The following is a 20,075-nucleotide window of genomic DNA, read 5'->3' on the forward strand; positions in this document are numbered from 1 at the left end:
GTAATTCAACCGTTCATTCCACTTGCAATTACTTATTCAATTGTTAAGATCAAGATTGGGACAGTTTTTAATTTGTTGTGTGGAATGGGGCCCACGGACCGTGTTGTGGTTCTGGTGGACATGGATTGTTTCTATTGCCAGGTTGAGGAGAAGTTGAACCCGGCCTTGGAGGGCAAACCGATCGCCGTGGTCCAATATAATGCATGGCAAGGGGGCGGGTAAGTGGGCATTAAACTTTGGTCTCAACTTGTTTCTCTCAGCATTATAGCTGTTAATTATCCGGCTCGTGACGAGGGGGTTACGAGACACATGAGGGGCTTTGAGGCTAAGAAGAAGTGCCCGAGTATTAATTTGGTGCAGGTTCCAGAACTAAGAGGAAAAGCTGACTTAACCAAGTAAGTGGTGTCACATGCTTTTGTAACCAGGTTTGTGAAAAAATTGTTATTTTTAAGTGACACACAACCACAAAAAATAAAACCTTATGCTACTAAATGCTTATTTTTATTAATACTTTTTAGTATTATGAAAATTACATTATTAATTATAAGTGGTTTATATTAAAAAAAATTGTAGATATCGAGATGCGGGAAAAAGGGTTGCGGATGTTTTGCTGACTTTTACACCTCTGCTTCAACGTGCTTCAGTTGACGAGGCCTACCTTGATATCACGGAAATTGTAGAAAAACGGATTGAAAAAGGCCTGGATGATTTAACTTTAATTAATCTAAGTAACACTTTTGTTGTGGGTTGCGAACTGGAAGATTTTCTTCATAATGCTATTACTAACAAGGAATATTCCATTCCCAATTTAAAACTGGCAGTTGGAGGTCTTGTGACTGAAGAAATTCGACGCGAAGTTTTCAAAGTTACTGGTATTAAGTTACTGTACCAAATTTTTGATTTTATTTATTGATGATTTAGGATACAAGTGTTCTGCAGGCATTGCTCACAATAAAATCTTGGCAAAACTAGTCTGCAGCTTGCACAAGCCCAACAAACAAACCATTCTGCCCCAGGAAGAGGTTGAGAAATTTTTTGAAACCACCCCAATTAATAAAGTGAAGAATTTGGGGGGGAAATTCGGGCAGACTCTCTCGGAGGATTTTCACGTTACAACAATGGGCCAATTAGCCAAAATTCCAGAGAAGCTTTTGGTGCAAAAATATGACGAAAAAACTGGGTATCTATGACGCAAAAATGTCTAATTTAAACTTAAAACTTAAACTAAACAATATTTTAGCAACTGGTTACATAATATTGCCCGAGGTATTGATATGGAACCTGTCACTACAAAATTAATCGCAAAATCCATCGCTTGTTGCAAAAATTTCCCGGGAAAAACTGCGCTTGTAACGGAGGAAAACGTGCAACACTGGCTGGGGAAACTAGCGGCGGAAATGTCGGAACGGCTGGATAAAGACTTGAAGGAAAATAACCGAAGAGCCAAGCAAATTATTGTGAGCTTTGCACAGGAAGTGAACAAGAAGGACGTTCACAGCACGAGGACACATCCCTTGGTGTCGTACAACGAACAGAAAATAGCTCAGGCGGCTTTTGAAGTGGTTAAGAGGTTTTGTCGCAAGTCTGACGGCACTTACCATTTGAAGTTTTTGGGGCTGAATGCTTCCAGTTTTGACGATATTAAGAACGTTCGGCAAATCACTTCCTTTTTCCAAGTTGGACCAAACCAACCAAAAAAATCGCTGGAGAAAAAACCGGAAGTTGGAGAGCAGAGCGTTTACGACCAACCAACGCAAGAGTTAGAGGAGGACAGCAGTAACCTGATCTTTTACGACGATTCATACCGAGTTAGAGATAATAATGAAAATGAACTGGAAAGTACAGAGTGTTCAAATATCGAAAATGTTGAAGAGCTGGACAGACCCACGTCTTCGTTTTTTGTCAAGTTTTTCGATAATGATAGCAATGAAAACGAGCAGGAAGAACAAGACAACATTGAAGAAAATAATGACTCTGAAATGAGCGTTGAAGAAGAAACTGAACTGTGTAGCGAATGCAAAAAGAGAATACCAATCTCTGAATTAATGTCTCATCAAGATTATCACTTTGCATTAAACCTCTCACGAAGTGAAAACGTTCCTCCCAATTCAAACGTTAAGACTCCTCCAGTCGTTAAAAAATCTCTCGATTCTATGAAAAAAACTCGAAAACGGAAAGAAATTGATTGTGGTAATAATAGCATAAGGACATTTTTTGCAAAGCAGGAAGAACCAACAGGTCCTACGGAGACGTGCACAGAGTGCAATAGAAAAATCAAAGTTGAGGAAATGACCAGTCACATGGATTACCACACGGCTAAAAAAATCCATTTAGAATTAAATGCCATTAAAACGGTTAAACCTGTGACCAAACAGTCAAAGGCAAAATCAGGGAAAACCAAAAATCAAAGTGCTAATAAAAGTGTTGTTTCGTTTTTTAAGCCGTTAGGGTAATTTTTTACTTGATTTCAAGTGGAAAGACGAAATTTTTGGCGAGATGCGAGATTATTTCAGTTGATTTGAAAGTCAGCATCACCAACATCATTTTGAAGTCATAGAAGTGTGCAACAATTTTATCATTGTGTTTAGTTATGAATTATTGAATTTTAACAATGAATAAGCTTTGTATAAAATTATTGTAAAACGTAGTATTTATTTTTATTAATTGTATACCTTCTATGTGACGTGTTAATTTCAAATTTTAATAAAAAAATCTAATGTTGAATTCTTTGTTTTCTTTAAACTTCCCTCAATCTTTAAATTTTAACTTATTGAATACTGGTGAGTAGTTTTCTGTATTAACTTGCATTTTTGTTTGTGGCGTCATCTCGGTACCAAGTGCTTAAGTAAAACCTTACAGGAATCTACGAAACTTGCAGTGCCATCTATGCATGGTACTCCTAAAGAGTCGATTAGGCTTACTGCAATTTTTACCAACATTAAAAAAAATGATAAAAATTCAGTTATCAATTTCAAAAAACGAATAAAAATTTTATCAAGTGCGATTTACAAAATGCGAAATATCTCCGTTCCTGTAGGAGATAGAGGGGTGGTTCTGCCCTTTTGAAAACCCTACCGCCCCGTAGTCCTTTTTCTGGGCTATCGAATAGGCAAGGTCCCGTTCCCGTATCTCCCTCAGGAACCGAGATAGCATTGCACATTTTTAAATCGGGAATCGAAGTACATGACGTAATAGTGCTTCAAACGTTATGTATGCATGCAAAATTTCAAGTTGTTACGACAAGAGGAAGTGCCTCAAATTTCAGTTCAAAATTTTATAATTTCGAAAGACAACAAACAAAGCAAGTTGAATAAAAACTTTAATAAAAAACTTCAGTTTTTTTGTTAAAAGTCTTTATTAATGCGATTTATTTGGAAACATATTTTGCGAGTTAATTTTGGGGCACTTCCTGTTGTCGTAGCAACTTCAAATTTTGCATGCACACGTAACTTTTGGAGCACTATTACGTCATGTACTGCGATTCTCGATTTAAAAATGTACAGTGTTATCTCGGTTCCTGAGGGAGAAACGGGAACGGGACCTAGCCTATTCGATAGCCCAGGAAAAATACTACGGGGCGCTGGGGTTTTCAAAAGGGCAGAACTACCCCTCTATCTCCTACAGGAACGGAGATATTTCTCATTTTGTGAATTGCAGATTTTCTTCAATTTTTACAAAAATTTTTAAGAGTGCGAGAAAATTTTTGTTGGAGTGAAACAATTTCGCAAAATTTAGAAATGGATTTCGTATCAGGATCATAGGAACGCAAAGAGGTCAAGAAATTTTTAGCGGCGTTTGCATGCAACCAGTTATACACATACGTGTATTTTGAGTTATATATTTTTTTTCATTACCCTTTTGCATTCCTGTGATCCTGATACGAAATCCATTTTTAAAATTTTGCAGATTTTCACCCAAAATTTCTTTCACTTATCAAAATTTTTATAAAAATTGAACAAAATCTGCGATTCACAAAATGCGAAATATCTCCGTTCCTGTTGGAAATAGAGGGGTGGTTCTGCCCTTTTAAAACCCCTACCGCCCCGTAGTATTTTTCCCGGGCTATCGAATAGGCTAGGTCCCGTTCCCGTATCTCCCTCAGGAACCGAGATAGCACTGCACATTTTTAAATCGGGAATCGAAGTACATGACGTAATAGTGCTTCAAAAGTTATGTAAGCATGCAAAATTTCAAGTCGCTACGACAACAGAAAGTGTCCCATATTTAAGTTCAAAATATTAATAAATCCGAAAGGCAAGAGAAGACACTTTTCTTTAATTTTTACAGGTTATTATTAACTAAAGCTTAGATTAAAAATAAATAGATGGCGCTAAATTTACAGGTTACTTTATATTTTAGCTTTAATTTAAAGCGTATAGATGGCAATTAAAACATTACAGATTACTGTAGCATTGTACTTTTACATCCAACATATAGATGGCAACACTAACAATTTTAATTTACTTTTGGCTTTATTGCATAGATGGCGCATTTAATTTTTACCTTTTTTTGAATTTACTAGCTTTAGGAAGTGAGTTCTTCAGTTCTAGAAACTGTTTTGGATGAAAATGGAAATACTATAAAATCAAACTTCAATATCGATTCAGTACTTTTATTAAATATTTAAATACATTAGCAATCTTTCAAGTGTTAGTGCTAGTTTCAAATAACTGCAAATAATGATACAGCACAATTTTTAATAGTGATTCCTGCCTCCCCTGTTGTAATTCGAGTGTCCTCTGCCTCTCCCTCTGTAATTCCCCCTCCCGTGATACTGCTGATTATGCTGTTCCTCTTGCACATACTGATCAGCATAAGTCGTTCTATTTTGTTGAAAGGAATCGTAAGTTTTCGGCCTTTTCGAATTTTGTTCATAGCTCGTGGAGTAACTACCTGCACTATCAAAATTCCTATTATCGTAACTACTTTTATTATCGTTATAACTGCCTTGGCCGCCGCCGTAACTCCCCTGTCTCTCGTTATTATAACCAGGGTTGTTATAACCACCACCGTAACTTCCAGCACTGTCATAACTGCGCCCCTGGTTATAATTGTCGTAACCGCGACCGCCGCTTTTATAATTATCATAACCACCTTGATTACCAGAGTAACTTCCACCGTAACTCCCCGAATCTCTTGAATAGTTCTGTCTGTTGTCGTTACGGGAAAAGTTACCGCCGCCTCTTCCTCGACCGCCCCCCGAGGGCCCCGGCGTGCGCTGCTGCCAAGAGGGCATCTCCGGAGGGGGCGGCGCTTGCTCAGAGGTTCGGCCTCCACGATCAGGAACCTAAAAGTTTTCTTTGGTGTTTTTTTCTTAAACAAAATCATGGTTTTACCTGTCCAATAATGACTTTATTTAGTGACGATTTTGTGTTTTTGCGCACAGACGAGTTACTTGTCTTTTCGATAATTGCAATGTCGTCTCGTGCGGCTAATAAATCAGCAAGTTCAACTTCCGGTTCCGTTTTCAGGCGTTTCCGCTTTTCGGTGTAAACTTTTTCAAATAACTCATCTTTGCCTTTCGTTTTATCAGACCACTGCAACAACAATTGAATATGAAACTTATGTATAGATTGCAAATGAAATTTGTTTTGAAGTAATAAATAAGAATGGAACAAATGTTAAAATTAGTGCCCACCTGAAAAGACTGAATCGTAACATCCAGCCTTGTTAGCAACATCTCTCTTCTAATTTTATATTCATTGTTCAAATCCTTCTGAACCCCATTTAGTGTTTCCCACTGCTTATCAGAAAGTGTTCCTTGAAACGCAGGCTTTCCAACTAATTCACTTCCAACTTTTTGAACAATACTTTGCACAGTTGGGCAAACTTTTTGGAATAACTGTGGAATAGTAATGTTTGGGGGCGGTTTATGAAACCTCAGAGTCATTAATATCTTCCTCATATTGGCAGCTTCTTCAGTCTCTTGCTGCAAAACTTTATCAACAATTTGAAAATTGCGTTTCGTTTTACTTACCAGTTTTAGCTCAAATTTTTTATCGGGCTTTTTCTCTTGTAGTACTCTTGCGGCCATCAGTTCAGTAGCCAAATAGTCTAAAAGTAATAATTTGTCTTGGTGACTTTCCAGACGGTCTGAAATATGGCCCTGTGTTAAGGCAACGTAGGGGCAGTCTGTAACCATTAAATGTGAAAAAATTGGCAAAATACAACAAAACCACCGCACTCAATTCTTTCAGAAAAGAACTAACTTCCATAACAAACGATACTGAATCTTCAGGGCCTGATATTGGATTGACTTCCTCATCGATATTAAGCAATGCGCGTAGCTCGTTTGTTAAAAAACTGACTAGCTTGGTGAATTCCACGTTTTTTGCTCCCTCCTGCAGGGCAGAATCAAAACTAGCCTTCTCGAGAAGGGGGCCACAATAACTGCAATGCAAGTTAGACCTGGAAATTTTTGGTTGGGAAATAATTACCCCAGGTCCTTCAGTCCGTCTAAGAGTTTCTGTTCCATTGTATTAATTAATACTATGTCTTACTTTTGCACTAATATAGAGATTGAAGCCGGTTATTGAATTTCTAACCAATTTGCGAAAATGTCAAGTGGTCAAGCTGTCAAATATCGCAACGTAAAATAACGCAACATTTTTTACTTTTTTTTTTTTGAAAATTTTTATTATGGGGAAAACGTTTAAAAAACTCAATTTGCGTTGTAGCGAAGTAGTTGTTAAAAATTAAATATGCTAGGAAATTCACAAAATTGAGAATTACAGTGAGGTATTAACGTAACGTAATACGAAATGTCAAAACGTAACGTAAGTCGCAACGTGTTTTGTGGGGGCCCCGATGACTTGTTTTATTTTATTTGAACAACACGATAAGATTATAGATTATTAGATTTAATATTATATATTAAAGTCGCACATTTATATGTTTTTAAGAAACACCACTTAAAACACCCAAAAAATTTAATTCCATACTGTCAAACCAGAGCACGGAAGAGTTGCTCAAAAATTTACTAATTTGTAAAGTGATCGGTAATTCTAACATGGTGTTTAAGTGCCAGGAAGACAGCTTTTTGAAAGAGGTACCAAACAACAAATTTTAACTTGTTACATTAAAAATACTTGTAGTTTACTTCAAAAGTAGTCTCATGCGAAAAAAGCGAGTTTGACGCAACCGTTGACGGCAAAAACGTTAAAATCAATGGATATGAAGTCATTCTGGAGAACACTGTTCTATTTCCTGAAGGGGGCGGCCAGGTTTTTAATTTTTCGTGCACATATTCAATTAATTTTCTGGTCCTAGTGACTGAAATTAAGTTAGCAACATTGTGCCAGGTCACTTTGATCAGAAATTTAATTGAACAAACGGTACATTTTAATAACCCATTTGACTAAAAATTGCAGCCCTGTGACCACGGTTTTTTGAACGACCAACCCGTGTACCAAGTCATACGAAGGGGCGACAAAGCTGTCCATTTCATCGAAAAACCGCTCAATGTCGGTGATGACGTTAAAGGCATCATTGACTGGAATCGCAGACTGGATCACATGCAGCAACATTCAGGCCAACATTTAATCTCTGCTGTTTTAATCAGAGAATTTAACTTTGATACAATCTCCTGGTACTTGGGAGAAGAAGTGTCGTACATTGAACTAGGTATTTTTTTTTTTGGTTTGAACGCTCTGAATAATTTATGTTTAAAGATATACCGAAAATTACCCAAGAACAGATCGATCACGTTGAAAACATTTGTAACGAACTGATAAGGGATCAACGGCCGGTCGTTGTTAATATTTTCGACGAAAATACGCCCCCTGAGAAACTAGAAAATGTACGATGTTCTTTTATTTTTTGTAAAATCGTCAGACATTAATCATAAAAAATCAACTTTTATGCCTAGTCGTGTAAATGAATTATTTTAGTACCGCAGCGCTCGCGACCTACCAGCAGACCACGTGGGCGACATCCGCGTTGTTACCATTGAAGGTATTGACAGTAACATGTGCTGTGGCACCCATGTTACAAATCTGAGTCAATTGCAAGCAATTAAATTATTGCACTCGGAAAAAAGCAAGAGAAAGGATAAAGTCTTACTTTATTTTTTAAGTGGAAACAGAGTCATAAATCGTTTAGATAACTGCCTAAAGCGGGAACAAAAATTAACAGCGTTATTGAAGTGAGTTTTTAACTGAAGTAAACCCGGGTCAGTGTTCATTTCTAGAACAAACCCAGTCCAACATCCAGAATTTGTGGAAAAGTTGGTTCAGGGCAACAAAAGCCTTAATAAAAATCTACAAACGGTGTTGAAGGATTTGGCAGTGTATGAAGCTGCGAAGTTGAAGGAGAGCAAAGAGAAATATTTCTTTTTGCATCGTAAAGAAGCTGACCCCACTTTTATGAGTATTTTGTTGAAGGAGGCTGGGAGAAGTGATATTTTCCAGTTTTTGTCAGTTGGCGATGAGAAGGGGGCTGGCAATATTGTCTTGTACGGTGACGAAAAGGCAATTAGTGATTTGTCGCCAAAGTATGTTTAAATTTTTCATTTTTGTAGTGGTAATTGTTTTTTTTTAAGAATTTGTGAGCTGTTGGGGGGTAAAGGCGCCGCTCAAGGAAACAAGTTTCAAGCCAAGGTCACAAACTTATCTAATCACAAATCAGCCGTGAAACTTGTCAAGGAGTATTTTGACCAAAAATAATGTTAGTTGTTTAGCATCATTTATTTAAAGCAAATAAAGAATCTATAACATAACATTTTTACAATAATTCTAAAGTAACAGATGGAAGATTTATTTGAAAAGATACTGTACAAGTGGCACATTATGCTCATCATTGGTGTTTCTAATTCAACGTTGTTGAAAAATCACAAAATTATAGGATCGTTACGAGTTATGTACATATCAAAAAGGCTTCTTTGGTAGCAGATGCCATTCTTAATAAATAACAATGTAAACATAATATTTATGTACAGAAAAATTGCATAAAAAATAATAAATAATCACGGGGTCCTGATATAGTTAAAAGGGCTGTCTTTACCTCAATTTGGGTCAAAAGGGTAACACTTGGCGGCTGAACTAACCATTTTCGTTCTCACAAAAGGAGGCCCAGAAGAGGCAGTTGCCCATGCCGCTGTAGCAGATCAGAAATACTGTAGCTAGAAACACTAAACTGCATATTGTGCAGGGTTTTCTCTCCAGGAAGAATCCAATTAAATACAAGACCATGAACATAACATGGGTCTGTACCAGGGCTGGGTTTGAAGGTTTGGGCATCAACAACACAGGAATAAGCCACTGGAGGCAGTACATAATTTGTAATTCAGTCACAACTAATTCACATTTTTCAAACTGACCGGAACACTTTACAAACACATTTCGAGCAAAGTTTTTGGCATTGTTAACAGGTTAGCAATTAAAAACGCCATTTATTCTTATCGCTAACCACGATTGCAGAAGTTGGCCTCAATCGGTAATTTTGGTAATGGAAATGTGTCAACCACGTTCCCCTTTACGTAACCGATCTAGACCACGCTTTGCACCCACTGCTGCGCCATTAGGGCCCCCATACGATATACCCACCCGGATCAATTAAACAAGTCAGGAATTGTGAAATTAAAAATAAAAAAGGCAATAATTTTGAAATTAGCGCCGCAAACAGAGTTCCGTTTTATCGACACGAAATATAACGACGCATGCCCACTACGACTCGGTCTTTTTTGACGAAGCTGTCAACTAGTTTCAGGTGCACGTGTTTGCAGCCCAAAAAATACCTAAAATATGGATAAACCAGTCGTTTTGGCACGTGTTATTAAGGTCCTAGGCCGTACTGGGTCCCAGGGACAGTGTACACAAGTTAAGGTTGAGTTCATCGGGGAACAAAACCGACAAATTATCCGCAATGTTAAGGGCCCAGTGAGAGAAGGGGACATTCTTACCCTCCTGGAATCCGAACGTGAAGCTAGGAGATTAAGATAATTTGCTTAAGGTGACCTTTTCACTATGTATTCATCTGTGAATCAATTTTGTTTGATATTGTAAACACTGTTAAATTGTTAACTTCCACACGTTTGTATCCAATAGAACAAGTTAATAGTTACTGCTTTTGTTGCAGGATATCCATGGTTTATTCGTGGGAAATGAATAAAAATAGTTTATAATACTTCAATTCTGTTTTCTTTTATAATAAACAATTTCCGACGAATTATCGGTTTTTTATTCCCTTAATACTGTCCTTTTTCAATTACGGCGACATTTGAGTTTCGAAAATTCGTAAAATACCGTTTTTTTTCGATTAAATAAGTTAGAAAACGACAACTGTATTGTGTGTTGCATACCATACCGGGCGTTTTTGAGGTTGTGTCCGTCTAATTTAGGTTAAGTTAGTGGACTTGAAACAGCTAAAATGTTTTCTTGCACAATTCCCAAATTACGAATAATCTTTCCAACCGCGCGTTCGCTCTCCTCGCTTGCTAGCCCTTCCCAGATCGAGCCTCGCCAACTGGCTTTCCCCCCCAAATACCAACAACCCCGTCAAGTTTGGTTAGAAAACTTTGACACAATCGAAGAAAAGAAACTCGCAATACTAGAACTACATCCAGAGGTTTTCGCAGCCAACCCCCGAGTCGACATAATCCACGATAACGTGCGGTGGCAATCTCTGTATCGCTACGTGAGTTACGCGCACACAAAATCGCGGTTTGAAGTGCGAGGAGGAGGGCGTAAGCCTTGGCCCCAGAAGGGTCTCGGGAGGGCGCGGCATGGGTCGATACGCAGCCCCCTGTTTAGGGGCGGCGGGGTGATCCACGGCCCTAAATCGCCCAACCCACACTTTTACATGTTGCCGTTTTATACCAGGATTCATGGGTTGACCGCAACGTTGTCGATAAAGTTGGCTCAGGATGATTTACACGTGATCACTGATTTGGAGATACCGACTGATGATCCAAACTTTGTGGAGGAATTGGTCAAGAGCAGGAAGTGGGGGCCTTCGGTCTTGTTTGTGGACGAGTACGTTTGGGTTGTTTTGGGTATTTGAGGGGTAAATTTGTGTTTTAGGTCCGATATTATGCCGAGAAATATCACTGCAGCAACTGATTCCGTTAAACATTTTAATTTGATGCCAGCTTATGGGCTTAATGTTTATTCAATGCTTAAGCATGATACGTTGGTGTTAACGAGGGCTGCACTTGATCTGATCGAATCAAAACTCTTAACGCATCTGCACAAGAACAACTCTGTGCCTAATACACAGAAATACAAGTTAAATCAAGTGTAATTTTTAATAAGAAATAAATTGTTTAGTCAAATACATTTTTGTAATCGTTTAATGAACTCGGCATTTAATTGTTTAATTTCGTCCAACATGAATTTGTCATTTTCCATAAAAATTGCGTGCTTGTTTCGAAAACTCATTGCTATACTTGCGTAATTGTCAACATCTGCGAAAGTCACTCCTTTTTTCTTTAATACACTCGCTAGGTCACACTTATGTTCTGTAGGTGGCAGCCGCTTATTGGAAATTACTCTACAATTATGAATTGCAGTTTATTCTAGAAAATAACATGAAATAACTCACTCTTCCAATCGCTTCTGTTGTTCCATAAGATCCTCAATCACATTTAATATACAGCCAGCTGGAACATACTAAAATTAGTTTTTTCCTTAAGGAACTAAATGAAACTACCTTGCTGTTCTTTATGTTTGTTTCCAAACAAAGAGCTTCTTTTTCTTCGCCCTTCCATTCCAAATAATACAAACACTTTTAAAACTGTTTTGACAGTTTCAAAATGGTTATTTCAAATGTCGTTGAAGGTTACTGTTACTGTCGGTACATAAGACCTTCCTGCCGACAGATGGCGCATAAAACTTAAAAAATTTTTTTAATTTAGAAAGCCAATAACACGGCCTGTTTCTCGAATTCTGCTGTAACTCTTTTATAAACAAAAAAAGAGGCGATAAAACGCACTCTGTAGAATAGATTTATTGCTATTTTCAAATTTCCTACTGTGTAGCCATTTCATTTACTACCAAAGGCGCCAAAGTCAGAATTTGAATTGTAAGATTCTTTAAAGCACTTAAAAGAGAAGTCTTGATCACCTTGGTCACATTAGCGTCCCATATACCCTCGAAGTTTACCTCAGATTGCTACATAACTATTATGATAAGCTTAAAATCCTTTCCTCTTTTTTGACTTGTAAAGTATTGTCTGTATTTTTATTAGCTATTTTTATGTAGCCTAATATTATTAATAAAATTAACAATTAACAAGAAATATTAAATAAGTATTTTATTTTAACATTTTAAATGAAACATTCCAAAAAATATGAAATACAATTTGAAGAATATTAATAAGTTTGTTCAGCAATGCTACATGCAATTTTGCGTACTTTTGATTTTTTCCAATCACTTATAACATTTTAATTCTAAGATTTTGTCTCGAACCGTCTAGATCTAGCCAAGTCACACGTTTGAGCTATTTATTGAGCCAATCGGCCGCTATATTATTAACATTTTCAATAGGTCTCTGTTTTGAAGAAGTTAGACTGGTTAAAGGATCATTCCAAATTGATGGTAGCTCTACTTTACCTACGAAAAAAAATTGTAAATGCGGTACTAAAGACCAGACAACTTACTAGGTTTGTTGCTATACAATCCACTATCCTTCCTAGATGTGGAAAATGAAGACATAAGACTGATATTTGAGTCTCTCCGAACACCAGAGGGTTGTCCAGCTACATACCTCGAAACACTCAAATATTGACTCCTTGCAGTCCCTGCGCTTGCCTTAGCTAGGGGTTCCAGGATATCTTGGAGATTGTATTGGCTCAAGTTAATTTTGTTTTCCTTTGATTTATCCGTAGCGTGAGTTTTAATTTTACTTCTTGGGGCAATTGAATTAACAATCTTACAATGACAAGTAACCAACTCACCCTAAAATATCCGCAAAATCGTCCTCTTTGTAATCTATTGTATCATCCAACCCCCACGATATTTTCTTATTATTGTTATTCGTATTTGCTTTATTATTCCCAGGAAAAAACTTATTCGCAAAGTCAGACTGCCCGAAACTGTAAACAATGGGCGGATTTTGCGGCTTCTCCTGCATTGGTTTGATCAACGATTGAATGTTGATTTGCACAGACGGCTGAAGCGGAGGCGCCATCATTTGCTGATTGTACTGGTTTCGAGTAGTCCGTGCACTTGGCTTGGACGGAAACATTTGTTCATTTTTTATCACAACGGGTTGCGTTTGCATTTGATTGGCTTGGTTTTGACGAACTCCAGAGTGTATGACGTTGTACTGTTGGCCCACCTAGAATTCTCACTTGCATTACTTGCACAATTAAATGTTAGAAACGCACCTGAAAGTACTGGTGTTTGAGCGCGGATTGAGCAGTCGGTCTGTGGGCAGGATTCCAGCTCAAGAAGCTGTCCATTAGATCAATCGCTGCCGCATTTGCTTGGGGCACCACATCCCCAAGTGGTGTTTTGGTGAAATACGGGAACTTGAACCCCACAGCGCCGGCTAGTTGGTAACACTCCGGCCATTGTTTCTACAGAGAGTTACAGTTTAAAGTTTGCTTAATTTGGGTGGTTTTGTACCCTGTCAGGAGTTCCAAGAATGGCACATATTTTGTACAATTGGTCTGTTTCTGTGGTCCCGGGAAATAACGGTCGGAAGGTGTATATTTCGGCTGCTATGCATCCGACGGCCCAGAGGTCAATGGGGCTGCTGTAGGTCGTGGAATGGAGGAGCACTTCAGGGGCGCGGTACCATCGGGTTGAAACGTAGTCAGTGTAAGGAGGACGGGAGCGGATTTCCCGGACTAAACCAAAATCGGCGATTTTGATCAAGTCGGGGCCTGAGCAAAGGATGTTTTCGGGTTTTAAGTCGCGGTGAAAGAAGCCATGCCTGTGAATGAAGGCTAGGCCTTGTAGAATCTGCAAAAGGAAGACAAATTGTTTCTTGTTCTAATCAATAAACAGATTTTTATGCGACAGTGATAATTCCTTGTAGTGTCATTGTTTAAGGTCAGATGTGGGCTTCTAATTTATTTTCGTGATGTTATCGCATTTTACCCATCATTCATACACCCACACACTGAACAATTTGATAGGTATTGAAAATGTAGACTTCTGAAATTAAATTATCGGAAAAATATGTGCTTTGATGGTTATCCGTTTAGTATTAAAAACACATTTAATTTCTGATACAAAAAATTAGACAGAAAATATTAGTTATTTTTCAAAAATTATCAAACTGAAAAATAAACACTGACAAACCCACAAAGAATTACGATTTTATTTTTTTAAAATCCAGTCAAAAAAATTGTCATACACTTGCAACAATCGAGTCAAATCTGTGCAAATAAACCCAGTAAAACAACTTAACCAATGTTTTTATTTTTAAATACTTACGAAAAAATTCATGAAGGAAATAATAGTATAAACAAAAATTTATCTCAAAAGTATGCCCTTTGGACGTAGAATTGTGTCAGTATTCCAAATCTGTTTTCATTTATGTTCCACAATGTTTAGTTTTAAAGATATTAGACAAAATATAGTTGATTTTAATTTTTCCAATCTACCAAAAATAAATAAAACAAACAAAAATAGAAATTGATAAATTGATCTAAAACGAACAGTCTTTTTTACTAGTTAAATCTCTATTTCTGGTTAAAATCATGTAACAGTTGAGTCAAACCATCGATGGTTTACATTTTTTAAGAAAATTTCACTAGTTCATTTCTGTGTAATATAAATTTTGTGGCAGCAAAATATACTGCCGAAAAAATAACCTTTTTTATTAAATGTGTGTAAGTAGTCAATATCTTAATTGTAAAGACAAATTTTTTTACCATCTTGTTCTCAAGCTTCGCCCCGTGACATATGGCGGATGCGCCGGGCAAGAAAAAATATTTATAAAAATTTAACGTTGATATGTCAATAACTTGTCGAGACAACTCCTCGAAACATAACGGAAAATAGGTAATAAATTATAAACTAACCCAGTTTTACGAAATAGGTTAGAATTAAATAAAGAAATAAATAAACAAAGATATTAACTTATACAATTTATGCATTCTACAACAGATTATTGCATAAAGCACATTAATATTTTTTTTTCTACGAAAATTTAGTATTTTCCTTTTTTTCCTTTTAACTCGTTTTAATACAATCTGCGATAAGTACAACCACACTTTTTATTAATTTGTTTGTTCCGTCAAAATTTTCTTGCTAATGCATATTTACTTTCTTATTACAACCATGCAATCGGTAAGTTCCCAAGTTTCATGTTTGCCGTTGGTATTTTTATTGATCCGCTATTTTTTATTTCTCAAACATCTAAATTGTGTAAATTATTTATTAAATATGCGACCTTCAAAAATTTGCATCCTATTTAAATTTTTCGGTCTTATCAAAACAATTTGAATTGTAAAAAATCACGCGTCATGCAATTTTTATTTTACGGTCTTTGTTTGGAATCACATAAAAGTGATAAATAATAACGATGATGAATGATATATCCATTTGGTTTCATTTTTTCGTTCTGACCTTGTCGATTTTCTAAATATAACACCTGATAGTGATATATCACAATGAATAAAATTGATGTGGCTTCAAACCAATGGACATTAACAAAACGATCAAATTGATAAGAAAATGCTTTGTTGAGAAACGACAGCAATTAATAGCTAAGTCTAATGATCATTGATCGGAGCGGAATTTTAAAAAAACTGTAGTATTTCTAATATTTTAAAATTGAGTTTAAAGACTCACTTGATAAAGCATGTTCCTCACTGTTGCTTCTGGTAAAGGCACTCGGCGATCTTTGATCAACTGGTACAAATTTTCTTGCATGTACTCAAAAACAAAGTACAAGACGTCATTTTCTCTTATCACTTCTTTGAGTTTGACAACATTGGAATGGTGTAGTTTTTTTAGAGACTGTAATATTATTTACTAAAAAAAACTTTTAAGTAATCAAAATTATTCTACCTTGACCTCTCTTAAATTCATGGCCTCATCCCAGGAGTAGTATTTCCTTTTCATCCTTTTGATCGCCACCTTCTCTCCCGTATCCTTTCTTTGTCCCAAAACCACCGACCCATACGTGCCATCTCCTAACTGATGAAGAGTAATATAGCGATTCATGCTATGAAAAATAAAAGAAAAATTTCGACGCAGTCCATAATTACAAAAATAACATTTTAGCCATGTTTAATTCGCGGCTGTTGTACCCTACACAGCACACCACCTTTAACTCAGGTCGGTTTGATTCGACTAGCAACCGTACGGTTTTGTCCTTCTAAATATTGATTATTTTGCAACTTTATAGTTTTACCAGCCCCTATCACAGACCTCCATAACATAGCCAAGTGTCTATCGTTTATTTATTCATGAGTTTCCTCAGTACGTTAACTGTTCCGAGGAATACCCACTCTATGGGTTATTATAATTAGAAGGGGAAGTACCTAATTATTGAACATTTTATATTATTCATCGCACTGCTTCGATCAGAGTTGTCTGTTGCCGATATTGGATGAGTCAGTATATTTTTTTAATGTTTAACTCGGATTATAAGTTTTTTTTAGCGACTTAAGTTAGCAACTTTTTTTCTGAGACCTAATAATAGATTTTATATAATTTGACTAATTTGTACAATTCCCCAATTTTATTAAAAAGTAAAATTTCTTACGTAATTTCCCACCAAAAGTGTATTTGCGGAAAAACATACTCACTTTTTCTTTGTAAAATTTTGTTGTCACTTCTTACTTTTATGTTGAAATTGGCAAAATTACTTAAAATGTATAAAAACTTTTAACTAAAATCTACTTCACTACTGCAAAATTAGGGAACTAATAAAAGAGCTTTGTGGATTAATCACTGATGACAGTTATTTTATGTCAAAGTTTATGAACAGGGTGGATTTACAAAAAATTACAATAAATTACAAGAACAGTTAGACGAAGAGTTCAAAAAGCATTTTTAAAGTGTTTATCGGTTATAAAAATATTACATCTTAATTTGGAATTATTGTAATAAATAATAATCAGATATTTAATGTCTGTGATGTTGATTTTTTTATAAAATAAAAAAGTACAAAAATCAAATAAAGATGTGGCACAGATCTAAGAGAGTAGATGCAAATATAAATAAAGAGTCCTACATTTTTCTGCGATTTTATCTAATCTGATCAATATGTCAACGAAATACTTTTGCAGTAGAAATGTAACTGCTTCGACCTAGATTGGAGTTAGGTTTTCTTAAATTTATCTAGGGTCTTTATAGAAGACGTAGTCACGCAAACGTTATGGATTTTATGCATTTCAATCTGAATAATAAATGAGGCAAATTTACATGTTAAAAATCCGAATTTATAAATACCTGAAACAAGAAAAGAAAAAATTCTACAACTTATAGTGTTATCTCAAAAAAGAAATGTTTTTAAGCCATAAAATTTAAGGTGGCGCTTTGCTAAAAAGTTGTTCTAAATTTAGCCACAGTTATCCGACAAACCTCGCCACTCTGTATAAAATAAAAATGTGAACAAACTCACTTTTCTCAACATTTTGTTTAATTTGCAACAGTTGCAAAAAAAACAAAAACAATTAAAATTATGACCAGACCACACTAAAACCTTCAATTTGAGTTGTAAATTTAGAAAGCGTTCAAGATACTGTTAGCACACAAATAAAAAATAAGTATGAAAAAACCTTTATTCTGTAGTTTAAAAAATATAGTAATAATAGGCAACTTCTTATACACCACAGATTTTTTTTTGTATTCTGTTCTCCGACTGCCGTGAGATAAAATCTGCTCTTGTGCAGTACCGGAGCATAAAGATCTACACACCTGCATACCAATTTTTTCTCTAACTAAATTAATTTAATTAATCAAATTGAACAAATGTTCCACCAAAGTAAGGTTCTACTGTAGGTGTTATCATTTTAAATAAAATGCGCTTGCGCACCAATCTTAATTTTGATTGGTTGTAGGATTTAAAGTCGGAAGTCGCCATTTGCATCTTTCTTTCTTGCTGAAGCTTTCTGAGGGGTAGGTTGTTTTTGCTCATTTCTACCTCTTTTTGTTCAAAAGGTAAATTTTTCTTTGATAAAGTGTTGTAAACATAAATATAATGTGAGATTTCAAACGATACAAGTTGTATTTTTTTATATATTGAGTATTTTTAATGAATTTGAGTAATAGCTAAACACGTGGTCTGAAATATGATGATTGTTGTCTCGTTCGTATGAGATTATTGTGATTCCAATAAAACATTATTCTCTGATATTTAAAAAACAAATTACATTATTGAAATGATTCCCTATTTGCAATAATTTCTGTTTTTTGCCCGCCAGGGACGTATTACAGTGGTTATGGGGGGCACACTTCGGTATATCAAGCAATTGGAGGACATATTTTGTGGAGCATTTGTTTTAGGAAGTTCGGAAAATGTAATGCTGGTAAGTTAAAAATTCTGACCTGTTAAATTGAATTGAAAAAAAAATGCAAAATCCGTTACAAATTCAGTGCCTTAACGGGAGAGATTTACTTCTAAAAAGTCTGAACTTTTAATATAAGTAGCACGTGGTTTTTATTAAGCAACTATGATGATTTTTACAGTAGACAAGCATATGACAGAATTATCTTGTTGATAAATTGTATCTGAAGCATTTAATATGAAATTATTTTTAAGTCCAGTTTTTATTTTGTGGTACAAATGTATTTTTAATTTGTAGCTCAAGCTGCCCAAAAGGTGAAGCTGTGTAGGACCGTGGTTTATTTCAGAACGAAAGTGTTTACATGGTGAGTATTTTTTATTATTAATTATTTTTACTTTCTTCAACGTGATGAATCAATTCGTACGCCCTAGTCAATCTGAATAACTGTGATTAATTACGTTCTGAAATATTTTTCTTTTTGATTTTTCGAACACATCGTTTTATTAGATTTTACAAAAATTGTTTGTGTTTCAGCTGATGCCTTAAGAAGCTATCAACAGTGCTTCAGGAGCCATATTTTTACGGTAAATTATTTTAATATTTTTATACAAAACTTAAAATTAAAACTGATGATAATAATTACCGTCTGATCATTGTGATTATAAACACTGGCTGCATTTTTTTGCACTGATTCAATAATTACTCCATGCTTAACACATTAATGGTTTATTGTTTCTTATGAAAGGTTTATACTTTTTTCAGATGGACTGATCGTATCTGGAAATTTTGTTATCTTTAGACAACATATTTTTAGGTAGGTATTTTAGAACATTAACAAAATATTGCATTAATATTTGTACATGATGATCATTAGTTATCCCTGTCTTACAAAAACGTGGTGAAACAAGTATTAACTGAATTATTCAAATTATACAAATGGAATTTTAAGAGAATTTCATAATATTAACACAGTTTTTTTACTATGTTACAGTTGGCCTCCATTAAGAAATGAGGTGCGAAGGAGAGGGACCTGATTCAGAAGTAAGTCAAGTTCATTATGTTTGTATGAAATGCATTTTCACCTTTGTTGTGATGATCCAATATATACGCTATTATGAATGCACATTGATTCGTACTTGCCCTCACTGATATTTCGATCAATTCATTTAAATATCCAGTGTTTGAGATTTTGTTAATTCGTTGTCTTTTTTTACAGATTCATGTTTTTTTGCAACGAAACCAACACCGGTTTAGGGTAAATATTACAGATGTGTGCTTTTCAATACCAGAAATCCCTTGTCACAAAGTTCACGCTTTATAGGGTGTGGAAACAGTCATTTTGTTACTTACTTCATTTGTTTAGTGACTAAGTTGCACTTTTCACTAATTAGTTTTTGTTGTTCACTAAAAATACCAGTTCATTTCGCAACAATTTCCATGATGCTTATAATATACGCTATGAATGTGTGTTGATTAATTAGTCATTGTCTGAAGGAGAAAAAAATACTAGTATTAGTGCTTTGTTTCCCACAATCTTCTGAACTATTTTCTTATTTTAGATTCAACGCGACATGACTTGAGAGTGCTCGTGACTGTAAAATTGAATGGTTTAATAAATCGTATCATAGTTTGACTTTGTTTAGTTTACCCAACACAATCCCAATAA

At 35.5% G+C, this 20,075-nt stretch overlaps 7 protein-coding genes and 1 long non-coding RNA gene across 16 annotated transcripts; 5 read left to right on the forward strand and 3 right to left on the reverse strand.

Annotated features, from left to right (window-relative positions):
- Positions 1–83: 83 nt before the first annotated feature.
- On the forward strand, positions 84–2,724 carry PolH (DNA polymerase eta). The gene is made up of 5 exons (XM_966099.4): positions 84–218; positions 261–395; positions 574–872; positions 922–1,180; positions 1,241–2,724. The coding sequence occupies exons 1-5, from the start codon at positions 85–87 to the stop codon at positions 2,451–2,453; spliced, it is 2,040 nt and encodes a 679-aa protein (XP_971192.1). The 5' UTR covers position 84; the 3' UTR covers positions 2,454–2,724.
- A 1,874-nt stretch (positions 2,725–4,598) lies between these two features.
- Positions 4,599–6,608, reverse strand: LOC659753 (uncharacterized protein). Of its 4 annotated transcripts, none has more exons than XM_966030.4 (6): positions 6,438–6,608; positions 6,185–6,390; positions 5,978–6,132; positions 5,639–5,929; positions 5,337–5,537; positions 4,599–5,287 (listed from the first exon to the last, which is right to left on the reverse strand). In XM_966030.4, the coding sequence occupies exons 1-6, from the start codon at positions 6,473–6,475 to the stop codon at positions 4,697–4,699; spliced, it is 1,482 nt and encodes a 493-aa protein (XP_971123.1). In that variant the 5' UTR covers positions 6,476–6,608; the 3' UTR covers positions 4,599–4,696. The 4 variants fall into 4 exon arrangements, with proteins under 4 accessions (XP_971123.1, XP_064212361.1, XP_064212359.1 ...); XM_064356291.1 differs by having other exon boundaries at positions 4,599–4,893; positions 5,104–5,287; positions 5,639–6,132; XM_064356289.1 differs by having other exon boundaries at positions 4,599–4,893; positions 4,948–5,287; positions 5,639–6,132.
- Positions 6,609–6,774: 166 nt separating this feature from the next.
- LOC659684 (uncharacterized protein) lies at positions 6,775–8,716 on the forward strand. The gene is made up of 7 exons (XM_965969.4): positions 6,775–7,048; positions 7,095–7,223; positions 7,371–7,623; positions 7,671–7,798; positions 7,890–8,143; positions 8,189–8,491; positions 8,540–8,716. The coding sequence occupies exons 1-7, from the start codon at positions 7,010–7,012 to the stop codon at positions 8,661–8,663; spliced, it is 1,230 nt and encodes a 409-aa protein (XP_971062.1). The 5' UTR covers positions 6,775–7,009; the 3' UTR covers positions 8,664–8,716.
- Positions 8,666–9,518, reverse strand: bc10. Its single transcript, XM_015977648.2, has one exon. It carries the CDS (start codon positions 9,270–9,272, stop codon positions 9,039–9,041), a length of 234 nt encoding a protein of 77 aa, XP_015833134.1. The 5' UTR covers positions 9,273–9,518; the 3' UTR covers positions 8,666–9,038.
- Positions 9,519–9,656: 138 nt separating this feature from the next.
- RpS28b (Ribosomal protein S28b) lies at positions 9,657–10,165 on the forward strand. The gene is made up of 2 exons (XM_965907.3): positions 9,657–9,948; positions 10,075–10,165. Exon 1 carries the CDS (start codon positions 9,741–9,743, stop codon positions 9,936–9,938), a length of 198 nt encoding a protein of 65 aa, XP_971000.1. The 5' UTR covers positions 9,657–9,740; the 3' UTR covers positions 9,939–9,948; positions 10,075–10,165.
- A 118-nt stretch (positions 10,166–10,283) lies between these two features.
- Positions 10,284–11,273, forward strand: mRpL4 (mitochondrial ribosomal protein L4). The gene is made up of 2 exons (XM_965848.4): positions 10,284–10,970; positions 11,019–11,273. Exons 1-2 carry the CDS (start codon positions 10,366–10,368, stop codon positions 11,236–11,238), a joined length of 825 nt encoding a protein of 274 aa, XP_970941.1. The 5' UTR covers positions 10,284–10,365; the 3' UTR covers positions 11,239–11,273.
- Positions 11,229–19,999, reverse strand: LOC659491 (uncharacterized protein). 5 transcript variants are annotated; one of them, XM_008202068.3, is made up of 11 exons: positions 19,760–19,999; positions 15,963–16,119; positions 15,744–15,911; positions 13,566–13,904; positions 13,325–13,516; positions 12,893–13,275; positions 12,703–12,843; positions 12,596–12,627; positions 11,647–12,548; positions 11,539–11,596; positions 11,229–11,487 (listed from the first exon to the last, which is right to left on the reverse strand). In XM_008202068.3, exons 1-9 carry the CDS (start codon positions 19,762–19,764, stop codon positions 12,436–12,438), a joined length of 1,530 nt encoding a protein of 509 aa, XP_008200290.2. In that variant the 5' UTR covers positions 19,765–19,999; the 3' UTR covers positions 11,229–11,487; positions 11,539–11,596; positions 11,647–12,435. The 5 variants fall into 5 exon arrangements, with proteins under 5 accessions (XP_008200290.2, XP_064212355.1, XP_970887.3 ...); XM_064356285.1 differs by having other exon boundaries at positions 12,596–12,843; positions 15,963–16,091; XM_965794.4 differs by having other exon boundaries at positions 12,596–12,840.
- On the forward strand, positions 17,947–20,039 carry LOC103314885 (uncharacterized). Of its 2 annotated transcripts, none has more exons than XR_511769.3 (8): positions 17,947–18,020; positions 18,326–18,430; positions 18,707–18,773; positions 18,944–18,993; positions 19,172–19,223; positions 19,401–19,450; positions 19,626–19,664; positions 19,969–20,039. It is a non-coding gene; the product is annotated as an uncharacterized LOC103314885 (long non-coding RNA). The 2 variants fall into 2 exon arrangements; XR_001574552.2 differs by having other exon boundaries at positions 17,977–18,062.
- The last annotated feature ends 36 nt before the right edge of the window (positions 20,040–20,075 follow it).

This window comes from Tribolium castaneum, chromosome 1 (assembly GCF_031307605.1).
Source record: "Tribolium castaneum strain GA2 chromosome 1, icTriCast1.1, whole genome shotgun sequence".
NCBI lineage: Eukaryota > Metazoa > Arthropoda > Insecta > Coleoptera > Tenebrionidae > Tribolium > Tribolium castaneum.

Coding starts and splice junctions, on each gene's coding strand:
- PolH (XM_966099.4), top strand. CDS start 85: ATGGGGCCCACGGACCGTGTTGTGGTTCTGGTGGACATGGATTGTTTC. Junction 396..573: donor GGAAAAGCTGACTTAACCAA/GTAAGTGGTGTC, acceptor AAAAAATTGTAG/ATATCGAGATGCGGGAAAAA. Junction 873..921: donor CGAAGTTTTCAAAGTTACTG/GTATTAAGTTAC, acceptor TTGATGATTTAG/GATACAAGTGTTCTGCAGGC.
- LOC659753 (XM_064356286.1), bottom strand. CDS start 6,475: ATGGAACAGAAACTCTTAGACGGACTGAAGGACCTGGG. Junction 6,133..6,184: donor TTCTTTTCTGAAAGAATTGA/GTGCGGTGGTTT, acceptor TAATGGTTACAG/ACTGCCCCTACGTTGCCTTA. Junction 5,288..5,336: donor ATAAAGTCATTATTGGACAG/GTAAAACCATGA, acceptor GAAAACTTTTAG/GTTCCTGATCGTGGAGGCCG.
- LOC659684 (XM_965969.4), top strand. CDS start 7,010: ATGGTGTTTAAGTGCCAGGAAGACAGCTTTTTGAAAGAG. Junction 7,049..7,094: donor AAGACAGCTTTTTGAAAGAG/GTACCAAACAAC, acceptor AAATACTTGTAG/TTTACTTCAAAAGTAGTCTC. Junction 8,144..8,188: donor AAATTAACAGCGTTATTGAA/GTGAGTTTTTAA, acceptor GTTCATTTCTAG/AACAAACCCAGTCCAACATC.
- bc10 (XM_015977648.2), bottom strand. CDS start 9,272: ATGTACTGCCTCCAGTGGCTTATTCCTGTGTTGTTGATGCCCAAACCT.
- RpS28b (XM_965907.3), top strand. CDS start 9,741: ATGGATAAACCAGTCGTTTTGGCACGTGTTATTAAGGTCCTAGGCCGT.
- mRpL4 (XM_965848.4), top strand. CDS start 10,366: ATGTTTTCTTGCACAATTCCCAAATTACGAATAATCTTTCCAACCGCG. Junction 10,971..11,018: donor TCGGTCTTGTTTGTGGACGA/GTACGTTTGGGT, acceptor TTTGTGTTTTAG/GTCCGATATTATGCCGAGAA.
- LOC659491 (XM_064356280.1), bottom strand. Junction 13,276..13,324: donor TCAAACACCAGTACTTTCAG/GTGCGTTTCTAA, acceptor TGAGAATTCTAG/GTGGGCCAACAGTACAACGT. Junction 12,844..12,892: donor GATTTTGCGGATATTTTAGG/GTGAGTTGGTTA, acceptor AATTGCCCCAAG/AAGTAAAATTAAAACTCACG.